Consider the following 24,814-nt stretch of genomic DNA (forward strand, 5'->3'; position numbering starts at 1 on the left):
TATCCTCCCAAGGACCACATAAATAGCCTGTGGCACTGTTCTAAAAATAGCTCACCATTGACGAGACATTGAGATTTTATAGGAATGTTGTAGAAGTGTTCATGTTCAATGTAAACACTGACAGTGATTTATAGAAATAGTGTGAAAAAAATCAATTAATTTAATACATTTTTACTAATATGTATTTATTTTAAGCTAATTTATTTCAGAAGCGTGTATCAATAATACATACCCAAGAAGTAGCTATCAGTTTCAAAAAGGTTGGTGGTGACCCCTGATTAAAACATTGAGATTATTAAAAAAATAAAAAGTATGAGAAAATGTTAATGCTTGTCTGAGAAAAGTGTATAAAGTGTGTGGTGAGGGTTTTAAAATATACAATTAATGTAAAAAACAAAACAAAGTTGACTACTTTGGATTTCACTTACTGCGGGAATAAAAAAAATTTGGGCCGGGAATGTAACGATAAACGAGGGAACACATTTGAATGCACTCCCCCTCCCCCTCCATGTGGAAACTTTTGCCACACACACACACAAAACTACATTTCCATAAAGACTGGACATAAAACAGTTCACAATTTTTACGTTTTATTTAGGCTAGTTCCCTTTCAGTTAGGTCATATTCTTCTACTTTTTCAATGACAGAGCCCCTTTGCTTATTCATATGTATGACAACAAAAAGGAATGAAACTTATGGAGGGTGACACTTTACACACAGTTTGAGGGATGTAAGGAAGTACATCAAGGTAAATACAGCCTCTTAATTGACACCGTTCTGGATGTGCCGAGACCTAATTTACTTAACCATCTACACATGCAACCTACATGTGGGTTTCATCGAGCTGTCGTTTGGACCTCAAAAAGTCTTCTTCGTTTTGGGAGGATGAGAGTGACGGACAGATTGGTGGTGTGCGTGGGAGCATTTTCTCACCATGTACAATGTTTAAAATCATGTTCACATCTGTACACGCTAAAAAGGAACCAAAAAATAAAACGTCATGGCGACCCGAGGGAAACCTCACAACACCTGGCATAAACAGACCTCGGCAGAGAGGGCTCAGCATAAATACACGCACACACACACACACACACACGCGCCTTGTACATGTCTGCGTGGTCCCGCCCTTGCACATACACAGATACAGTCTCACACAAGCACTGTACACGGCACAAGAGGTCACCTAAACACACGGAGGAGAGCTAACATCTAGCAGGGACCACCCGTACAGGGCGATTAAGGGGGTTAAACTTCTTATTTAGACCATCATCAGATCACACACACACAGTCTCAATCATAAAGTGACATACGTCTGAATGCATTTAAAACTCCATAAAGCTACACACCTGTGCAGAATATACTATGATGACTGTACTTAGTGTTGCTAGGGGTAGCCATCCCAATGGCGATATATGTTCAAATACTCTATGTAACCTTTCTCCTCAAAATATACAATGATCAAATGCATCGTAGGGACAAAACGAGACACGGTTAAGTTGGTCACATGTTCCATACATCAAAACGTAAGAGCTTCTCTCCGCAGGAATTTTCTTCACGAGTGCAAAATCCAATGCTCCTCCACCTACTTCAAAGTTGGCGCAGCTTCAGCAAGTCCGCTTACAACAAAGCATTCAAAGAAAAAAACAAAAAACGTTCACAAAAATAATCATCTAAACAAGGGGTCATAAATACGGAATGCGGGGAACGCAAATGTGGTCCAATTTCAGTTCAAACGATACAAATAAAAGTCCTTCATATCATGTACATGTTTTTTCTTCCAACAGAACAACATTGTTGTAACAATAGTAATCATATAAATACAAAATAAAAGTGAGCTGTTGCTTGCTTTTGTGGCCTCTGTTGAGGGTAGAAGACCATGGGAGGCTGGAGAAGAACACAAAGAGAGGGAGTGGATGGGCGAGTGGTGTTGGTAGGGGCTGCTCACATGCCGTATCCAAAGTTGGCCTGCGGTGGCTGCCCGTAGCCCGGTGCCGCTGTGTACCCGTAGCCGTAAGCTTGCTGAGGGGGCACGGCAACATTGGTGCCTGAAGTCAGCATCAGCTGTGGTGTGCCTGACAAGCAAACAGCACAACAATATTGGGTCAAAAAAAAACAACTCACAATGACCATTTTGGGTTAGACTCTGTCATTTTAAGGATTTTTTTTAAATTAACATCAGTTCATAGCCACTAGTATAAAATATTCTTTTTTATTATTTAGTCCTTGAAATTTGTGTTTCTTTGCACAATGTGCAGGGAGTACAACTACCTAATTAAAAAATATTCTCATAGACACCTTTTTTTTCTTTTTTTAAACAGTCATGCTTTTGGAGTTTCTCAAGGTACAAGCCCACCGATGTGTAAAAAAAAAAAAAGAAGAAAAAAGAGATATGAATGCACTTCAAATCCCCACCACTCGATGGCGGCAGTGAAGGTCACGAAATTCCACCACCATCAATTCACATTGGCCTCCTTGGAAGGACATAATCAGTTTGTGGCAGTAATGCACCATTGAGGTAGTTTTTGCCAACTGCCACGAGACCCCACAGAAGAAGAAAGGAAGTCATCTTGAGGAAATGTTACGACTGTATTTCCATACAGAATACTGTTAAGTGCAATTTTTTCATTTAAAAACATGCAAAAAATAACTTTTTTTAGGGGAGGTGCTGGAACAGATTGATTGCATTTCAATTGATTTCAATACAGAAAGATGATTTGAGATGCCAATGTTTTGAGATACGAGTGTTATCACAGAACAAATTGTGCTCATATCTCAAGGCACCCCTGTATCACTAATAATAAAGACTTTCTATAGCCAGCAAAGGGAAGTTCCACTTCTCAAATTAAAATTCAATTTTCCTCCAACGTTAGCAAAGGATATCTCTATTTCTTAAAATTAAAACTTCTTCTTTTCCTTTCGGCTTTTCCCTTCAGGGGTTGCGACAGCGACTCAGTTGCCTCCATCTAACCCTGTCCTCTGCATCCTCTGCTCTCACACCAACTACCTTCATGTCCTCTTTTACTACATCCATAAACCTCCCCTTTTGTCTTCCTCAAAACCTCCTGCCTGGCATTTGGAAACTCAGCATCCTTCTGCCATTATACTCACTATCTCTCCTCTGGACATGTCCAAACCCTCTCAGTCTGGCTTCTCTGACTTTATCTCCAAGACACTTCCATACCTCCACTCTTCATCCTCTTCAATGCCCTTCTCACTTCATCCTTACTAATCTTTGCGACATCCTGGTCCACAACAGTCTCCTCTTCTACTCTCTCATTTTCCTCATTCATCAACTCTTCAAAGTACTCTTTCCATCTTCCCATCACACTACTGGCTTCCATCCCTATCTTTTCCATCTATATCCTTTAGTACCCTAACCTGCTGCACGTCCTTCCCATCTGTCTCTTTGCCTTGCCAACATACATTTAATTCGCATGTTTGATTTGGCCAAAGTTTTATGTCGGATGCCCTTCCTGGCGCAACCCTCTGTATTTATCCGGGCTTGGGACTGGCACAAGAATGATAATTTATTAATTTAATTAATGTATTAATAATTTATTTGCTCTATTGGAGTGAAGTAAGCCAATAAATATGACATGAAATGGCTCCTTTGTCCAAAAATTGATCAATGATATCTGGCAAAAAATACAAAACAGTTCTTTTTAGTTTAGATTTGGCCAAAAGTGGCCATGAACAGAGGTGGGCATCGAGGGTCGGAGTCCTGCAGGTTTTGCATGTTGCCGTTATCTAACACAGCTGATATATGATCAGCCCATCAGCAAGCTATGCATAAGCCTGATAACGATCCTGTTGATTGGAATCAGCTTGTGTTGGAAGTGTGAAACCTCCCAAACCTGCAGGACTCCGGCCCTCGAGGACCGAGATTGCCCACCCCTGGCCTAAAAGGTACAATTGAATTTAAACAGTATATTTCTGATGTAGTCAAACAGTTGAAGTTATTCCTCACCTTGGAAAGTTTCATTACATTCACATTAACAAATCTTAAAACGGTTTAAATTTTTCTTTTAAAGTACGGCTCCAAATGGCTCAGCACACAGCCGCGAGAGTTAACAGCAGTGCTTGGGTTTACCATAAACAATTGGTTGAGATTCTGTGGCCTGCTCCTCCTGTTTCCTCAGGGACTCGGAGGCTTCGAGCTTGTCCACCTGCGGAGAAGAAGAAGAGCGGCGGCGTGAGAAGCAGCTTGCTGGTTTAGCAGCTTGGGCGGAGGCTTTGGAAGACGCCCGGTTTGTAAAAACTGACCTCTGGGTTATTTCACTGGCTGAAGGATGGGACCATTCCTGACAGGCGGAGGAGATGAGCACCGTCCACATTTAAGTGAAAATGTGCAGCTGGAGATCCTCCATTAACCGATTAAAACCACTACTGTACAACTAGAGCGCTAAAAGCGACTATTGAAAGTCTAATTTGCTTTTGTTTAAGGGCACACAGTCTAATGAGGGGTTACGGGGGGGATATATCAGATTATGACAATAATGGTCCCACCCATCCAGCCACCCCAATCATCTACTCTATGATTTTAGAGTATGTAGAGAACCAACCTGTCACCAGTACAAACGACCTCTTCTTATGTTAAGCAACTCAAAAAATAAAATGTGTCCCTAATTAGCTGCATTTCATCATATGTAGTACTTTTTTTTTGTAACTAATGCATTTCAACAAATCATGGGCAGATTACTTAACTGCAAATGCAGTACTGTAGGCCTCTATTATTTGTACATTTGCATTTGTGGAATGAGATTAAACAATATTTCTGGTTTATTACAATTTAATTTTTACATTTAAGTGTTATTCTTTTTACATTTGTATGACTCCTATGAATATTAAAGCTACTTAAAACAAAAATATATATATATATATATATTTTTTTTACATCCATCTGTGGGGCCATACAAAAGCCCCCCAAAAACACTACTAAAAGCGCCATCTTTAAAGGGATATTATTGTATATTATATTGTGAAAAATTGATCTTTTATGAAATTCTGTGTACAGTATTAGTGAGGAAGTGTTGACTGCAAAAGGAAAAAAACACACTCTTGTTTTTGTGGCATCCGACGCTGGCACTTTGCACGCTTTTTTTAATTTGATTTTTAAAAATTCTAGATTCAACATGCAAGGTTATTTTAGTTAATGAAAATGAATGAAAACACTAAAACTAAAATAATAATAATAATAATTTTGTTAACTAAATAAAATAAAACAAAAATGCTTTTTAAAAAACGAAAACTAACCGAAACTACATTTTATGTTTACAAAACTAACTATAATTATATCGAAAATGTTCTTTGTTTTAGTCTTTGGTAATTAATTTAATGCATGAGCCTTTGGGGATGATTTTGAATGTGATTTAAAGTACAGTACTGTATATTTATTTAACCGCAATAAGGACATTTGAAAGTGTGTCACACAGAAGTGACGTCATCTAGCAGCAGCCAATAGAAAAGCACCTTCAGATTATGTCACTTAGGAGTGGAATTTTGCGTGCTTGACTTTTGGCTCCAATGGCTCGGCTCGCCTGCTTTTTCATTTAACTGAGCCGAAATGCAACACTAGGTAAGAAATATGTAACTTTTTTCATTTTACCATGGTATTTATTAAATATTGCACACAAGTAATACACTTTTTTTTAAATAACTAAAACTAAGCATTTTTGAAATAACTAAAACTAATAAAACAGAACCACCCCGAAAACTAATTACAACTAACTAAATTTAAAAAACAAAACTCGTCATGGTTGTGATATCTGTAATTGCCATTGGTCTAGCAGTAGTATATGTGGCGGGAACAGGACCAAAAAAAAAAACATTACATGTCTCCTGTAAGATAACGTTTTAAACTTCTTCGGGGCCTTTCTGGACTATTCACATTTTTGCCAGGTAGCAGCTGAGCAGCAGAAAATTACCAGCAGAATCCAAAATAATTAAGCACCAGCAAAACGAGTTAAGAAATGATCTGCAGCTTGAACAACAAAAGCTTGAACATTGATGAAGTACAGGATATGAGAGGTGAGTGTGTCCTTGTCCTGGTACTGGGTTCAGTTCTCTACATACCGCGTGGTACACTAGTGTCGGTCAGTCAATCTGGTTGCGCAGGCTCTTGCATTTTGAAAAGAGAAGGGTTGAGAGACATGCGGAAGCAGTCATTTTTCGTTACGCTCCTCTTTAACTATGCGTGAGAAAAAGAAAAAAAGAGAAGCACAGCGCCATAGTGGAGGGAGAGAGGAAGAAGGCAGACAGGATGCTCTTGTACAGCCACTTGAAGGTTTCCAGAAGCAGGCACAGCCAACAACGATGTCACCTAGCCCGGTGCTGCTGATGTTACCGAGGGAGGGGTAATGCATGCGTGTTGCTTCACACATCATGTAGCGTTACTCATTTGCTTTTGAACTGTTAGACAGTTGTGTTGGGATGTGCAAAAAAAATAAAAAAAATCACTCTGTGTAACCTGATACATGTGTTTAATGCAATGTTCAAGCATAGGAATCAATTCAAGCATAAAGTAGACAAAGAAATACAAGTGGAAGATATCAGCAAGAAAGAATTGAAACTCATAGTCTATCTGGAGGAAATGCTTTTAGCTAGTAAGAGGGTGGTGTTGAGAGGGGGCAGCTAATAACCAGTTAAACATTAGAAGTCATCTAAAAGTATGCAAGAAACAGACCTGACATTGCAGGTAGTGATCCAGAGTGGCACTTTTCACTTATTGATACAAAAGCTTTGCCGGCTGATTTCTGTCAACCTCTGCTAGGAGGTTACGTTTTCATTGGCGTGTGCAGGTATTTTTTATGTACCCATTAAATATTTGTGATAAGCCACAAATTAATTACATAATTAATAGGAAAAAAAACACATTTCCTCAGATAGTTGCCTGGGGAGTATTAAGAGGTAGGGTAGGTGTAAAGCTTTTATTGAGGGAGATGCTTACTAATAATTGTAATTAATACTAACGATACTCAGAGAAAACACAAATTCCAACCAACACTTTTGTTTTTGCTCCTATTTCATGAGCTCAACCTTAAAGATCAAGACATTTTCTGTTTTTAAGTCACCTATCGTTGTCAGCTATGGGCCTGTGAAGCCCTTCGGAGTCTTGTGAGGAATACGATACAAATGACTTGATTTCACTTATACTGTAGATTGAACACCAATTTAGCTTTGGTTGGTAACTCAATGATTAAAGCCTCATACACACTTATCTGTAGCTGCTTATATGAATTTGTGAAGCTTTGTGAAATCTGTTATAAAATATAACATCTATAAGCATTTGAACATGTTAAAATGTTGATTTAAAAAAATTATTTTGCAATATTTAGGTCTGTTTGCCTGGGACATGATTTTACTCAAAGAACCTCTATTATTTTAGTCTATAGAGTTCATTTTATTATAGCCAAATCACTCACATAATATGCCCACTATGAGATTTTTTGCCTTAAAAAAAGATATATTATTATTTCATTTGATTTTTATTTTTTTAGAACAATCCAAACAAAAATAAGTCCAATCCAAACACTTTCTGTGCAACTGCTCCCTAATTTGTAACTCCCTCCTCTAACAGGGCATGCTTTCTTCTTGTCAGGGAACATCAGATCAGTTTTGCCTTCATTGTTTTTGCATCAGTTTTACGTACATTAAAATATGTCGCTCTCAAATGCTGCATACAACTACAGCAATTTCTCTTAAACTCCACCATAAACTTCCGCTTTGGGATCATAGCCACCTGTCAGTATACTTTTTACTGAAATGCGTCAATTATGGTCAATGCACGCCATGACTAATTGGGGTACAATGTATGTTAGGGTGTACAAAACTATCTGAGGAAATACGGTATGGCCATCACAGCCAACAGCCCGGCAGCAGACCCCCAAAGATGTGATGTGAAGAGCCTCACTCTGGATTGTGGGGAAATAGTTAAGTGGTCTAGTGAAGATGCAGAGTTGTACACATGAAAGCAGCATAGTGACAAAGTGGGAGGGGGAATCATGCAGTTCCTGCTAATTTTACCCCTCCTAACTACTACAGGTTATAAGACAGCGAGTCAATAAGGACGATTAGGAAATGGATTCAACGTTCACCTTTTCCTTTATCGCATCAACCTGGAAAGGAAATTCAGAGAGGCAACTTAAGGGAAAAAAAGCAAGTGGAATTCTCCCACAGTAGAAATTGACAGTGAGAAACAAGCTAAGAGGGGATTTGACATTAAGACAACAAAATAACACAGAGGGGATGCAGGTAATAATGCCACTTCTGATACAAATGCATACATGAGGCTGCTTTGGCATCCGTAGTTTCATTTAATTGCTGTATTCCTACAGCATTTGTGTGTGAATATTGATTATTTGAAGGACTTCCGAAGGTCTATGCTAATTTACAATCAGCATGCCAATGTGATTTTAGCATTTGCACTAGCAAGCTTTCCCAAATGAATGTGCTTATTTTTTTTGTTTTGTCTTTAGTAGTCAAGTCCAACTGGGGTGTCATTAAACACTTCAACGCACTTTCGGGCAGAGTCACATACACGTAAACTGCTTGCTGCACAAGCAACACAATACATTCATGGTGCTTTCATAATGTTGGTAACTTCTCAGAAAAAATAACAGGGATGTGATTTGACCAAAGTGAAATTATCTGAAAATTTAGCCGGGGGTCTGGGGGCAAGCCCCCCGGAGCTCATGGGTTTTCCGTGTTTTTAAGTACTTTCAATGCACTCACATGACAAAGAAATAGACAAAACAACAGCATAAATTTTCAATGTATATTGAACTATCCCATATAAAATGTCAGTTTTAGTCAACTCAAAATCAGTCACATTCAAAAACATTGGACTGCCTTTGCTTTTAAAAACTATCACTGAGAATATCATCATATCTAACTAATGTGATTACTAAGTTAACACATAAATAATGTTGAAGAGTTCAAATTTCATGAACAAATAATTGTATCATGACCAAATGAAAAGTAACTCATATTAGAGCATACCACAAATGTCTTTGTTATAGCAGAAGATGTTATCTGTCGGAGTCATGTGCATACACAATGAAATACAAAAAAAAAAAAATCAGATTTTTTTTTTTGGGGGGAGATAAAAAAAGCGGAATTCCGCGAATTAGCGGAAAAATCACATCCCTGAAATAAATAAAAAACGATGTTGGGAATTTGTAAACACACTGTGCCATTCAGCACATTACTCACTTTTCTTCCATTATAATGTTTTTATGATTGAGAAAGCCCAAAAAACATTAAATTTTGATTATTGATTATTTGCCCAGCCCTACTTAATACAATGTTGTTGTAATATTGCATAGACATTAGGGGTGTTTAAAAAAAATAAATTTGGCAATATATCGCGATATTACAGCAATTCGCGTATCGATTCAATATGCAGCCGAATCAATGTGTAAACATTCAATTCTGATGGAAGTATTCAACAAAACATATTTCTTAGGGTTCACACTTTAAGCATGGAAGAATGTTATATTAATGGAACATTAAGCGTTAATATTTTAGTTCAATACTGTTCAAACATGAAACAGATTGCAACCCGTTTTGTCAAATACAGTGGTTCACAGTTACAAGCCTGAATTACATTTTCATACAAATCTTAGAGTGTAAATCATGTACAAGTTTAGTGATTAATATTTTCTAAACATGAGGTTAAAAAAAAAATATATCGCAATAATTGACTTAAAGATTCGTATAGGGATTAATCGGTATGAAATCTAATCGTGACCTATGAATCCTGATGCAGATCGAATCACCAGGTAAATTCACAACCCTAATAGATATTTATTTTTCTATTCATGAACTCCGTTTGATTTCCAGCTAACATGAAAAGTGATTAAAACTGACACAAATCTCCTCTGGAGCACATTTGTATGGGAAAGTAGCTTGAGTGGACGAAAATCCAAGTGAGAAAGGATAACGCCAGTAACGGCACATGAAGGACATAAGGAAGGAAGATGAGCTTAAGGGGAGCAAGAATACACACACATCTGGCGCAGGCATAGGGAACTATGCTACACAGCCTGAAGCTAAACAGTATTTGCAAATAAAATGGTGGGGGTGCTGATGTCTTATCCCTGTTGGTTTAAAAAACAAAACAAAAAAAAGAATAAAAAAAAAAACCTCCAGCACGCATTGACTATCTAACTATTAATAACTAACATTCTTTTCCATTAATGTAGTTAGGTGTGAGTGTTTTCTTGTCTTATATTGTCATTAATACATCTATGGCTGTGTTCACACTCAGGGCATGATCCCGGGATTTTTCGTTAAATCCAATCTTTTTTTATGTGCTTTTCACATCACAAAAATAAATGTGACTCACCTTACTGAGGTACTCCCTCATGACCTGGATGAAGTATGGCATGGAGAAGTCCATGATATTGTGCCTCCAAGCAGTCTCCAGCACCACGTCAGGCCGCAAAAGGTCATAGCAGGTGAACAAGCAGGCAGCGAAACACTCCTTCTTGTCCTCCTCCAGGAACCATGCAAGAAGTTCCTCGGCCAGTTCAATGTCTTTGGATTCGGACGCATACTGCATGGCGTCCTGCACAAGAGTATATAACACATGCATGTTAATGGTTCAGCTGGTGCCAATGCGAAGCTGTGAGCAAAAATATATAGTTCATGTGAGTGTTGCCATAATGCACCTTGTAGAGCTTGTCTTTCTTGCAAAGCTCAACACTCTGTTTCCAGCGGTTGTTGCCCTTGAAAAGGTAGGCTGCGATCCTTCTGAACTCGATCAACTCATGCTTCTCTAGGCCTTGGGCCAGCGAGATGTTGTCAAAGTTGTCGTAAGCATCAATGGAAGTGCGTAGTGACTGTATATAAGCAAACAAGATAAGATTAAAACAAGTTTAACAAAGAGGGGAGGATTATGCTGTAATGACAGCTATGACAACAGGAAGTTGTTGTGACTTTCGACTCGTCCCCTTCGGGGGGAGCCACTGCGAGTCAGTCAGGTAGTACAAAATACATAAAAGGGAAATAAACAGGCAAATAACATTTAATATAAAAATAAAGAACAATAACAATGCAAAGTTAGAGTGCAAAACAATTCTTTCAGTCAGAGAAACGTCATACCGCATAGTCTTCCTCGATGATGAAGAGGTTGTTGAGAGATTCATTGACTGACTTGTTATTGTGATTCTGGACAGACCTCAAATATGGTTTAACCAGGGGTACCTGCTTCACCTGAACAATGAATCACAAATGAAATAATAATTATTATTTTTATTTTTTTTTATCAGGAGAGCTCAGTATTGTTCATTCGATTTGACATCATCATTGCTCTCCTTTAAAAAAAAAAAAAAATTGTTTTTTTCTTTTAAATATATATACATATATATACATATACACAGATATATATATATATATATTTTTTTGTATGTGGGTGAGCATGTGCATGTGCGTGCGTGCGTGTATTCATCAGTTCACCTAAAGCCCATTAAAAAAAAATCCCATACTAATAATATAATATAATAATAAATTGCCAAATGCAGAAACATCAATGTAAGTTATCACGAAATTAATTAATGACTTGACAAAAAAAGAGCATCTTTAATGGAGAAATGTCTGTGTGATGCTTTTTACTATTTTCAATGTTAATATTTATAAGCAGTTATGCTTTTATATATAAAAAAAATAGCGGCATGAAAAGAGGAAGCCACTCACTTTGCTGAAAAAATTGACAGCACGTGAGTGGTCCAGTCTTGGGGAGAGAACGATGAGTAGGTCATTTAATAATAAAGGTTTGAACTCCAGGTAAAAGTGGACGGCTTTGTAGTACAGTTCCACATTGGCCACCTAGAGTGAAATGGAAAAGATGGTAGAGGTTTACGCACTTCTTTTACAATAAACAAGTTTGTTTCATGCATGAGCCCCACCTTGGTGACAATGTCTTTGAATTGGCCTTCTTTCCAGGCATCAGAAGGATGGTTCATCATGGTGATGATGGCATTGTCATATTCCTCATATTTATCATAGAGGAACACCAGCTCTGCCCAGAGGTGGGCCTGCTCAGCTGCCCTGAGGACCTTAAATTCACATTTATAAATGTTATTGGACCGTACATTAATAGGCATCGCACCATCACATACAGAAAGACTAACGCATCCCCCATCAAGAACATTTCTTTAATTTTTGGTAAATGTTGTTAATAAATGATGTGCCGATTCCCTGGTTCTACCTTTGGAATGTTCACACGGGACCAAAAGAGCTCCAGGTGCTCCCTCATTTTCTGGGGTTTGAATTTGGAGTAGAGAATGGCCAGCTCTGTGAACATTCCCATGTGAGCCCGCTCAAGTCCCAAAGCAGCCTCCAGCATGGTGATCAACTCCTCAAAGTAGCCGCGGTCCTGAAGAAATTTAGACAGAAACCCCACTCAAACCTTTTAACTTTATTATCAAGGCTTGGTCTATTTATTTAGCTCTTCAATGTTTACATTTAGTACAAAATTGTATGTAAAAAGGATTGTCATGCTTTGTACCTGATAGTAGTTGATGAGTTCCTCCAGCTCATCGGCATGCACAACAATATGCAGGCCGCACATCTGGGCAAGCCTGAACTCTTTCCCATCGACACACGCAAAACACACCTGCAAGTGAGAGAGAATGGACTCAAACAATGGAGAACCATGTTTGCTTTCACTTTAATAATGGATAAAGGCTCAAATCAGATAAGCAGTGAATTTGATTAAAAACTAATCTGCCATTTCTCACCTCTTTCCAGGTGCGTGTACTGTTGGCCTTGCGAGCTCCGTCCACAGCTGCCTGGTACTCTCCCAAGTGCACCAGAGTGGAAGCCAGGCGACCAAAATTAGATACGTTGTTGTAAAGTAGTTTGGCTGCCTCGTACATCTTATCGTCATAGCAACGGTCCCCCACCTAAAGGAAAGGGAAGAAAAAAGAGAATAAATGGAAAACAAATGGCATATTTTGACTGATCCCAGAACTTACTTGTTGGATGTGGGCATTATTGGGTCCATTGATGAACTCTTCCAGCTCGGCAAGGCGGTTGGTCTTTGCCAGAGCAAAGATTAACTCGGTTTCAACATAGGATTCGCGGGCCTTCTTTCGGGCCATCTGCAGAAACTTAACAAGGTCCTCCCAGTTTCCTACACAGTACAGCACATCACTTTTATTTGACCAAAGTTCTGTTAAAATGATTTTGTGTTTGAAATTCACACATTCTTTCAAAAGTTCAAACAAGCAACTATGATTTTAGTGTTGGTCTTACCACTCTGAGCTGCAGCTTGTCCCACCTCCATGTAAGCAGAGGGGTCATCAGCCTTGATGTAGGAGTCAATAGCTTCTTTGACCAGACCCTTTTGAAGCTGGGCCTTTGCCAGCTGACTCCATACTGGAGGCTCATTGCAGCGCTCGGCAAACTCATAGGCTCGGTCCAAGTTACCAATGTGCTCAATAAGAACCTAAATATAATAGGACAATATTCCAATACAATGTACAGGTGAATAAAATTATCAAGCTGAAGCAAATAAAGCATAAAAGTCACTCACCTGCACAGCAGATGTGTTGACATCAAATTTCCTAAAAATAGCAAAGGCCTCCTCAAACAGCTCATTGCTTATGGCAATGTTTGCAATATCTGGAGCATCATAGTTGTCCAGACGGTTAATGTACTCCATGACCCGAGTCCGATCGGCTTTGATCGCTGTCAGGATGAGTAGATTCTGGAGGTTTCTAAAATATGAACAAGCAAAGAAGATTTCAGAGATTTTTTTTTTTTTTTAGCTTGGTAAAAATTAAAATAAAATCTCATTATACCTGTGCTCGCTGAAGACGGAGTTATCCAAGACAATTTTCTCCAGAAGCTCAATGAGCTCATTGGGAAGGTCAGCGGTCATAAAAGCTTTCACTGAAACAGACACCTCCTCTGGATCTTGGGTCTCCGTCAGGGCAGTCTGGACAACCTGCATCACAGTAGGACATCAGGCTTCAAGCACAATGTTGCAACATTCAATGAAAACTATAAGATGGACCCTGTTAAAAAGTGTTGTACACCTGAGCAAACAGTAAACTTGTTTACTAGATCAGCTTTGATTTTGTACTATTTTACACAAATGACAATAAGATGTGAGACCTGATCAATGAGTGGTCTTCTGTAGTTGTTGGTCTCCAGAAGCACACTTGCCCACAGCTCAGGGTTCTTGCGGCGCACAAGGTAGCGTGACAGACTCTTGAAGAGCGAGTTCTCATTACACACCTAAAACATTTAACACAAATAGGGTAAAAAATAAACAATTATATGGATCCAGGTAATACTTTTGGCCTTCAATGACAACAACTCACGTGAATTAGTTCCTGGTCGCACTGCCCTCTCTCATAGGCCACACAGGCCAGGTGGGGATCTCTTTTCTCACAGTATTTGCCCACTACACGGCTGTCATAAAAGGGGTTCTCCCTCAGGAAGCGCTCGGGGTTATTGTTGCTGTCTATGTAAATCTTAGCCAGGGCATTGTGGGTAGCAGGCTCCTCACAGCCTTCGTGAATACGAGCCTCCAACCAAGGGAGAAGAAGCTTCAGTCTGTTTGTAAACAGAAAGCGGGGTTTTCAACATTGAGAGAAGGGTTTGGCCAAGGCTAAGTTTCATATTAAAAAAAAAAATCTCACAGCACACCACCCCAAAAAAATGTCACGAAACGTACAGTACGCTCAAATAAGATCGACCTCCTCTCAATATGGTCACTAATTACATGTTTAAAGTAAAAAGAAGATATCTGGGTCTGTTTAGTTAAACACACAGCTGTTATTTTGTTATACGTATGGCAACGGGCTTCAGTGATCTCATAGAAGATACTGTACATTTTTCTGCCTCTAACTATATGTCATTGGCATAGATAGATAAACATTGTTTGTAGGAAAATAATTTTTTTTCAGACCAATTCAATAAAATGTAATAATTTCCTGCAGCACATCTTATGATCTCTCGCAGCACACCTGTGTGCCATGTAACAGTGGCTGGGAAGCAGTTAGAGACATATTGTTCTTTCAATACATGTCACTTTGCTCCTTCTCTTACCGATTTCTCTTCTCCACTTCAGCAACTAGTTCATCTGTGGAAAACTGCCCTCTTACGACCATGATCAGGTTTTTGATCACATCCTCGGCACAATCGACATCCAGCAAACCTCCAATGACCACTGGGAGACGACTTGGGTTTACCTGCAGTAAATCAGAAATGTGTGAAGTCCGATTTTGGTCACAAAGAACGTAAATGATGACTCGTAAACTCAGAGCAGCATTGCACCTTCTGCACGTAAATCTCAATGTATTTCTGCAGACTGTTGCGGTACAAGTACAGGACCAGATCGTGGACAAAATCAAATCGGTCACACACAATGATCAATGGCAGTTGATCGGTCAACTTGGCTTCCTGCAGAGAACAAAATAGACTTTAATGTATATAGCAAGAAAGGTCTTTAATGTCCCAAGTGTTATTTCCATATCCCATATTTGACCTTGAGGAAGTTCTTCACACGTTCAGGGTCATAGCAGTTACTCTCTCTGCAGATTCTTTCCACCTCTTTGATTTGGCCTGTCTTGCAGGCAGCCTGAATGTATTTGAAGTGAACCTCTGGGTCCTGGCTGAAGTTGACAATGGAACCCAAGAAGTAGAACAAACCTGAAAGACAAAACCATGTGAAAGGATGACACAAACAGATCTCTCCAAAACTAACTCTCGCAGTGTACCTTCAAAGCTCTTGAAAGACTCAAAAAGTTCAGTGAGGCTCTGAGTGCTGAGTTGCTCATGGTACTTGGAGGCAACCTGAACGCAAATTTGCAGGTTCTGGCGGATGTTAGCAGAGAGCATGGCCCGAAGACATTCCAAAGAGTCCTCCACTGATAGGGAGCCAAAAAAATTGACTAACCACTATAAGGGCACAAATAAGTGACAATTGGTATTTTGTAACATATTCGGTCAGTACCAAGCATTTTTATTAGGCAGCATACCTCTGGGTTGAGGAGGTGTGTGTGCACCACAGCCCGCTTAATGTCATATAGATCAGTATAATGTTCCAGCGCCCTCTGCAGGAGACCAGCCTTCTCACACAGCTGTGCCACATGGGCACGGTCATAATGAGTGAACATCTGGTTGCCCAGAATAGCATCTGCTACCTGCAAAAATCACCAAAGGACTTTAGACACTTCACACTTTTTATTGTTCACATAACTGACCATTTCTGATGACAAAATTGAATGCTTTGGAAATATGATTGAATTCTAAGTGGTAGGTCATTCAGTGACACGTTAATTACAGCTACTAGACATGAACATTTTCTTCTCATGTATTTATGTACCTGCGGCGCATGGACCAAATTCATTTCCAGCAGACGTGTCTGCAATGGTCCTTCCATGGGCCTGTTGTTCTTCAGTGCATCCAACAAAAAGGACGTGCATTGCTGGATCAGGTTGTATTCCATGAAAACATCTACAATCTAGACACAAAAGGAATAACTTAACATTTAATAACAACATAATTTGACAATTTTCATGAACTCAATTATGCCCTTTTATTCAATATTTACTGTTTTTACAGGACAAAAAGGCAGGCTATCAATACTGGCTGGCTGTATTGTGGTTTGATTTGTTTGTACCTGTGTAATGTCAGCAAGAGGCTCTTCATCCTGCACCAACATCTGGGAGAACTGAAGTCCTTGTTCAGGGCTGATCCGCATTACATTCCGCAACAAGAAGATCCAGTCTGGAGTATAACCCACCTTATACAGGAAAAATTGAGTATTATTTTATGAGAGTCAAACTAAATTTTGGTAATGTAATTTAAAAAAATGGTTGGGGGAAAAAAATGGATGGAACTAGCCCCATGCATTCAATGATGATTGTATTCGTTCAAAGAAAGACTTTATTTCTAAAATTATATATATGGTAAGGAAGAACATGAAATTAGACACAAAAACAAACCTTTTTGGCATACAGTACTATCTTCTGGAACTGGCCAGTCTCAGCAAAGCATTGAATGACTTTGTTGGGAACGTTTGCTCTCAGGTACACACTGAGAGCGAGTGTGGGATCCACCGACTTCACCAGGTCGCCAAGCTCCTCTGAGCACTCCAGCTGTAAGCAAAGCAGGACAGATAAATCTGTCAAGAGAGCGCTAAAAGCCTATTCTGGCAGACAAAAGGACTGCCTGCTATAAAACCACCCAGTGAGCACAGACCTTGTCTTCTTTCAGCCATTTCTCTAACAGCTGTTTGCGGCCCTGCTGGAGGACCGGCCTACACAACTCTAGAGATTCAAACTTATTGAGCTGGCCTTGATCCAGTAAGATACCAAAATACTGAAGCAATGGTGACCGCTGGCCTGGTTGAGCAGGAACACTCTGGAACCTGCGGATAGTGTCTGGTGTTCGCAGTATACCCTGGTGAAAGACAGACAGAGGGGTGACTACAATAATTAAATCACAATGCAGTGTCTTTATTAAAATTGAGGGGCGATGTTGGCAAGGATGAATGTTGTGATGTCAGAGGTGCAATTAACTCATTCACTGCCATTGACAACTATAGACGTCAAAAATTCATTTAAACAATTTTTATTAGTTTAACAATTTTTTTCCCATTTTTGTTAACAAGAGTATGAAAACCTAGATTTTTTTTGTACATTTAGAACAGTTGTAAAATTTGTGATTAATCGTGAGTAAGTCATGCGATTAATTACGAGTACAAATTTTAATCGCCTGATGCTCTTAATTTTTAATCTTTTCTTTTTAATTTTTTTAATAATTTTTATTTTTTAAGAAAAATTATTACAAATTAGGGGCGTCGGCAATTACAATTTTTAAACGTAATCAATCGCATGACTTCACTCGTTAACTCCTAATTTAAACATTTTTAAATAAAAAAAAAAAATGTTTTTTTTAAAGAAAAAAATATTAAAAATTAGGAGCGTCGGACGATTACAATTTTTAAATGTAATTAATCGCATGACTTCACTAGTTAACTCACGATTAATCAGTTCTAATACCCCCCCAAAAAATCTAGGTTTGCATGCTTTTGTTAACAAAAGTGTGTTGGGGGGGGGGGGGGGGGGCATTAAAACTAATAGAAATAGTTCAAATTATTTTTTTACGTCTATAGCCGTCAATGGCAGTGAATTAGTTCACGGAACTATGATTTTGTCTGAGAGAAAAAATAAAAAATAAAGCAGCATTTGACCGTACCTTGGGTGCATTGGCTGCCACTTTGGCAGCATCTGAGTAATTCCCTGCAGCAAAGAGGGTGTTAAACTTGCGGGCAAACAACTCCTCAGCACCGGCAAGGTTATTGCGGACAGCCATGCGGAGAGCCAGGTCGGGGTTCTGGAGCACATTGGTGATGTAGGGAATAATGTTCTCCTCTTCTACACACACTGATAACACCTGGGAAAATACATTTTGCACTTTTGAGTTGCATATTTCATCCAACATTGTTTCCAAACATTTTAATCTGTTTGACATATTCCTAATTTACACCAACACTTTGAATTCTTGCATGCTGTGTCACGTTTTGTGTGTGCAATACACTAAGCTTTACATGGTGGAGGTGCAGGTGAGGTTTAAGAGCAATAACAGGATTAAACTAAAGTCTGCCTGGACAAGATGAGCTCTGTTGCTGTTCCCGTCTCCTTAAAAGTGCTGCTATACCATGGTGCATTTGCAAATATTTCTTCCTATCGATACATTTTCCTATGCCTATTAGGGGAATGGGTTCTGCCTATCCCAGAAATCTGTGGGAGAAAGGTATACTATCGTCTGAATAGGTACCCAGTCAATCATAACACTCATATAGACAACCATTCTCATAACTTCACAAGCACTTAAATGTGAATAAAGGTTATGCAAAATTATTATTATTTTTTTTAATACCTGTCCTTTCCTGTTGACCCCAATGATACCAGCAGTTGGCTCATGAGGCGCAGTGACAAAAATGGTTTCCCCACTAATCCTGTTCATGTAGATACAGGTCCCAGTTTCCAAGTCGTACAGGTGGATGTAGCCATATTTGGTGATGAGAAAGACAACATCTTGCTTGGAGCTTATCTAAAAATACAAACGATAGAAAACACACACACACAAAAACAGAATACAAAAAACATTACAACATATTGAAAAAAATACGAATCTGCAGGTAATATGCAGGGGTCCACTATTTACAAACATAAAATCCTACTTATCAAGTGTTAAAAAATGTTAAGACTTTTGAAAGATTGATGTAAGACGTTTCAATGCCAAATAAGGCCTTGTTAGATTCATGGAGTTGATGCCTTTTACACAAGACTTTTTAAGGACCCTGATTAACACAACATAAACAGGTTTAGGTTATTATATTTCTTACCTGCATGGCAACAGGGAAGTCATTCTGGGCTTCTGGAGGGAAAAATACATCAACAGCCTTCTTTGGAAATGGCTGGTTCCCGGTTGGTGGAGTGCCGACTTCAATTATATGGAGCTAAAAAGGCCATTAAAAAAATGCATCAATGCATTTTAATTGCAATAAGAACATAATTTTTAAAAATTAAAGTGACGCGTCAATCAAGTGCATGCGTGTGATCTTACTTTTCCGCCTGCCTGTCCTCGCACAGCAAAGCAGAACAGAGTTGACTCCTCTGTGTTGTCTTCCATCTTGAATTGTGCAAAACCGGCAGCATGACCTTCAATGGGCTGAGAAACCTTCCTGTCCACCGAGTACAACTGCATTGCTCCAACAACACGATTTTGCTGGAGAACATAAAGCAAAAAAATTTAAAAATGTACACAGTGCACAACTTTACTGAACTAATCTTGGAGAACATCATGCAGCTGGGTTAGCACAACATTGAACACTGAATAATTACTCCTGCCATTTGTATTACATATTAAAAAATACATACTGATATACAGATGGACAAAAGACTGGTTTGTAGAAAAGCTGCAGATCACACATTTGGTACCTGTGCTGAAATGCCGATTAGCAGTAACCATTTCTGTTTGGCGTCAGTGCGATAGTTGATGATCTGGCAGCCCGCCAGGCTGGAATGGCGGTCAAAGACTTTGATTGGCTGCGAGTCGCCCTCCATGCTCCAATGGTAGACTGCGTTGTCTGTGACCAGGGCAACGGTGTTGAGGGAGATCCACTTCCAGAAGGTCACGTCATCTGTCATTGTGTGAGCCTTCATCTTGCTCTTCATTTCAATATTGAAGATCTGCAGGGTCTTGGCCGCTGAAAGTATTAGTCAAGGTTAACATTCGTCGATTTTTATTTTACACAACACACTTGCGATAAAAATAACAATTTTTTTTAAATATGAAATGGAGTAATCTAGGCTACCACACATCACCCACAGCAGACAATGGGGGGAGGAGGGGACAAATACCATTTGGTAAAACCAAATTCCAGTTGTTAGAGTGGGTAGTCGGGGTTGGCTTTCAGTGACAAGAAAGCACCGTACAACAAGGCAGTGTCAAATCAAGAGGCAAGACCAACAAAAGAGCAACCACATTGTGGTACATCTGCATTCAGTGCATTGACGTGTGCACATTCAAGGCTGAATATGCAAACCCCTGGTATAATGTGGACAAACCCACAATTTATGGCTTAAGAGACATCCGCAATCTGTGTTCAGACTGACAAAGCACTGCATATTTCTAGGTCTCAATACAGTTATTTTCATTGGTGTTGCTGTATTTGCCTTGTTGGGCGCATACCTTGGACATGGACATTTATTTTGTTTTCTCTGTGGTCAAACCAATAAGGTGGTACCATTCTACTATAGTGAAATTGCCCGACAATATAAGAAGTATTAAATAGGAAGACGCTGGTCTGATCCAGATCTATTAATAGATTATTGTGGCAAGCACTTTTGGGTAATTAATGGCATTATAGTATTTTAACGTGCATAGCTTTTAGCTAGCTTTCTTATAAACAATGGTAATACATAGACCAATTGCGTGCATTGTAACGCCTGCTACATGACATAACGGTGCCAATGAAATTGTTCAACATTCAGAGCAGCTTTGCTAGCGGAGCAAGATGGTGCGTGTGAAACAAACAAGCAGTGAGGAAAAAGCAACTTCAATATAAACCTAATTTTGTAGTTTTCTCCAATATTTACCCAGTCAGTCTTTTAGCATCTATATGAAAGCACCTTCAGGCCGCCTTGTTTAAAAGCATTATGCATTTTATGTTATTCACTGTAGCTTTCTTTAAGCAAACTTTATTTTTTATTTTATTTTTTAAAACAGTGCTTTTCTGTCTGAAATATGTCTCCTTGCTTCAATTACAAATACACCTGTTGAGCTTCTAGATTTTTTTTTTAATTCCAATGGTTTGTCATTTTGTTTGTCAGATCAACTAAGACGCCCCATTTAAAACAAGCTCTGTGGCTTACCATTTGAGAGAAATAACACAAATGAGAATGAAATTCTAAAATGAGGGATGTTAGACCTGGTTAAGTCTGAATGCAGATTTGCAAAAGGAGACTACAAAGCACACAGACAGATGTAATGATGGGAAGGTTACTGGACAGATGCACTAACACCTTCAGAAATATCATCTGCAGTGTTCTTTACGGCCACAAAATATACGGTATGCTGCATAGGCCCAACCAAATCACCAGTGATTTGTATCGTGCGCAGCATCGGAATAAATCATCAGAACTGGAGGGTATAGTGTGTGTTTGGGGTGGGGGTCACAAAATCATGTTATACTGGCATTCCACTGCTGGACAGTGGAATGCCCAGAAAGCAGTGAAAGGGTCTTTGATGGGGAAGTCAAGTCAGAAACTTTCTTTACAATAACATATAAGTGCTAGTCTAAAAATTGTATCCTGATGTTAATATTGCATTTGTGGAGTATGAATTAATCAGGGGAGAAAAAAACCCCATCTGTTTTTATCCACCTTGGGTGGCTGCTACTGTGCCTTGTGCTGACACTTGCTGTTGACTGAAAATGACGTCACAGAGCCTTTGAACTCAGTTAACAGCCGTCACAGCTCACGTGTTTTCTGGGTTTGGGCAAGTGACATTTGCAATTTTATTTCAATCCATATTGAAATTTATGTAACGTCCTCATGGAAACGTTTTAGTACTTATGTGCTTAATAAACATTTAAATATATTAACACAAATATTAGTTTTCAAAAAATCTTGTCATATACTGTAGTTGTAGTATAGTATTAGTACTTGTGTATGAAAATTATATGGTAGCAGTAGCCGTAGTACTATTTTAACAACATTCTTGATGAAATAGAAGACAGAGTAGAAAACATTTATATCTAGAAAATGGCCTTTCACCTGGAAACTGACAAATATAAAAACAATTAAAAATATTTTAATTCTGAATATCAAATTTTTCAGGAAACACCCTTTTTATCGTTTGGCAAATCAAATGAAAAAATGAAAAATGAAACACTGAATTTCATGTACGCTACATATTCTATATGTATGTGTGTTGTCGATTACAAGTGCTACTTATTTGAATCAAATTCTAAGTCTGTATGTGTTATAATAGTAATGAAAAAATATTTTTAATTAAAAAAAAAAATACACAAAAAATCCCATCCGACACTCTTACTTATATGATGCCAGGCTTGTCTTTTCAATTCAAGCATTCATTACAACTATGCCCAGTATTGTGCATTCGTGTCAAGACAAGTGCATACAGGAATACACTTTGACAACTCATGATTGGTAAAATTCAACTCACCGTCTGCAAACATAAGAAAGCATTCAGGAAATGAAAAAAGAGCAAAAGCAAAAATAGACAAAGCATTCATGACAGCATGACTTTATCTCACCATCACTTTTACTGAATAGAAACATACTGTAAATTCACAATGATAAAACTACACATAAATTACACTATTTTACATGTCTGGACAAACAAATGAGGTGGCCTACATGTGAACATCAAAATGGCCAAAGACAGGATAAATTACACCAATAACCCATGTGTACAGCAAAAATCTTTCAAGTAACTCTGTAACTACTTTGGTTTGCATTTGTAGTCAAATTTATCACAATCGTCTATAAAATAATGCACCATTAGGGGTGCCATTTACTTACCTTTAAGGGCAATAACTTTGCTAGCAGGGTTCATGATGGCGCTGTCTGCTGAGATTGGCCTGCGGATGGGGTTGTTGGGATCGGCCATGTCAATAATGACAACCTGAGCCTGCTCACCCACTTTCTCTCTTATACAGATGAACTTATCCGACTCCATTGTCAGAGTGCTGAACCCAATGTTAGCTGGGTTGATGCCCAAGTTCTGGAGCTGGAATGTGAAGACAGTTTGTCTTAGTACAATATAAACAACAAAACCCCATCAGAGACAGAAGTTATTTCAGTCAGTAAAAGACAGAAATAACTCGTTCAAGATTGAGCAGCGTTCAGTTTTTTTAAGAACACATTCTCATTTCATGTGTGTTTGCTTCAATTTCACCAAAACCCTGACCGAATATCATATTATCGAGAACATCATCTTGGAGTGTGCAACTGTTCATGGTTGGTACATGAGTTGATTGGACAGCAACATCAACTTTTTAATAATAATACTGGTGAAATTATGATGCATGCCAGCAGTCCACAGTATGTCCAGTCGAATCCATCGTAGTAATTTGCAATCATGCATTTCTACTTAAGGGGTATAATTTTTTGCAAAATACGCATGGCTCAATTTATCAGCACACTGAGGGTTGTGTGTGTGTGTAGGGTAATTTTTTTAAAACACGTTATTCGACAAAACGTTACATTGGGAAAGGCCTCTCAATTTGTGCGCACAACCGCACTGTAGCCAAACCAATCACACAAGTAATATATCACTTGTGTGATGAGTCAAGCAAGAGGCTGCGAAGCCATGTTCATTCAGCTGCTTACTGACTGAAGCCTCAGTTGTAAGCTTGACTCATCTCCACTGTCATATGAGGCAGTGTGAGATTTTGACATCTAAACTTCCATCCAAATATCTAACGTGAACAAAGATGACTAAACGCGTCTATTTTATTCAAATTGCGTGCTGTAATGAAGCGACTCTTTTACTGAAGCTGATTAGATGACGTGACTGCTAGCATCCCTCACGAACATTGATGGCTGCACGAGCCATCAATAAAAAAAAAATAAAGACGTAAGCATGCCAAAATCATACTAAGACCACGGAAGCCAAATTGCTTAGTAAAATGACTTGTCAATTTCGCTGGTGTCAAAATGTGAATTGTGCTGCGCGGTGTCATCGGTGAAATGAATGAGATGCTATCTTGAAGGCTATTCGTTAGCAGATGCTAACGGGGGAGGGGAGGTCATTCATTTGCTGCGGGTATTGACGTTAGCTCAGCTAGCGAGCTGTCATAATAACTCCGTTGTGAGGAACTCGATATATTAATAACAGTCGCGCGTTTCGCGTAACTATTAAATGTGCCTACATACCTGAAGGTGCTCCTGGAAGCGGATAGGCAGGATTTGAGACATGGCGTTTTCCTCGGTGTTCTCCAGAGTGCTGAAATGTTGGCCGCCGTGCTAGCTAGCAGAGCAGCAGCACCGCGCTAGCTTACGACCTCCTTACGCTACGTGTAGGTCGGAGCGAGTCCGTGGAGACAAAACACGATAAAATTGCACTGCTCCTTAAAAGTGCCACCCAAACGTTGCGACTGTAAAGATGCTCAATGGCTCGGAGTCTAGTTTCTGCGCTCCGCGTTGCAAGATGGAAAGCGGCTGTGGTTACGGCTGATCTCCTGTCCAAAATCCGCAATGGCGGCGGAAACGGTTTTGAGTGGCTTCCCGATCCGGAAGCATCAGTCCGTTCTGGAAGG

The 24,814-nt window shown here is 39.1% G+C and overlaps 1 protein-coding gene across 3 annotated transcripts; it reads right to left on the minus strand.

The window, feature by feature from the left end:
* Positions 1–573: 573 nt before the first annotated feature.
* Positions 574–24,793, minus strand: LOC144052665 (clathrin heavy chain 1-like). Of its 3 annotated transcripts, XM_077566937.1 has the most exons (34): positions 24,432–24,793; positions 23,076–23,283; positions 19,965–20,233; positions 19,591–19,752; positions 19,370–19,483; positions 18,901–19,074; positions 18,217–18,414; positions 17,218–17,418; positions 16,962–17,114; positions 16,637–16,759; positions 16,340–16,477; positions 15,993–16,157; positions 15,732–15,912; positions 15,500–15,663; positions 15,289–15,414; positions 15,061–15,203; positions 14,331–14,565; positions 14,122–14,244; positions 13,806–13,951; positions 13,538–13,721; positions 13,258–13,450; positions 12,978–13,135; positions 12,741–12,905; positions 12,509–12,616; positions 12,209–12,376; positions 11,907–12,056; positions 11,695–11,826; positions 11,104–11,214; positions 10,671–10,841; positions 10,346–10,567; positions 8,094–8,114; positions 4,264–4,301; positions 4,091–4,166; positions 574–2,072 (listed from the first exon to the last, which is right to left on the minus strand). In XM_077566937.1, the coding sequence occupies exons 1-33, from the start codon at positions 24,471–24,473 to the stop codon at positions 4,136–4,138; spliced, it is 4,917 nt and encodes a 1,638-aa protein (XP_077423063.1). In that variant the 5' UTR covers positions 24,474–24,793; the 3' UTR covers positions 574–2,072; positions 4,091–4,135. The 3 variants fall into 3 exon arrangements, with proteins under 3 accessions (XP_077423063.1, XP_077423061.1, XP_077423062.1); XM_077566935.1 differs by lacking the exon at positions 4,264–4,301 and having other exon boundaries at positions 24,432–24,792; XM_077566936.1 differs by lacking the exons at positions 4,264–4,301; positions 8,094–8,114 and having other exon boundaries at positions 24,432–24,792.
* Between the last annotated feature and the right edge of the window lie 21 nt (positions 24,794–24,814).

The sequence above is a fragment of the Vanacampus margaritifer genome, chromosome 5 (assembly GCF_051991255.1).
Source record: "Vanacampus margaritifer isolate UIUO_Vmar chromosome 5, RoL_Vmar_1.0, whole genome shotgun sequence".
In the NCBI taxonomy this organism is placed as follows: domain Eukaryota; kingdom Metazoa; phylum Chordata; class Actinopteri; order Syngnathiformes; family Syngnathidae; genus Vanacampus; species Vanacampus margaritifer.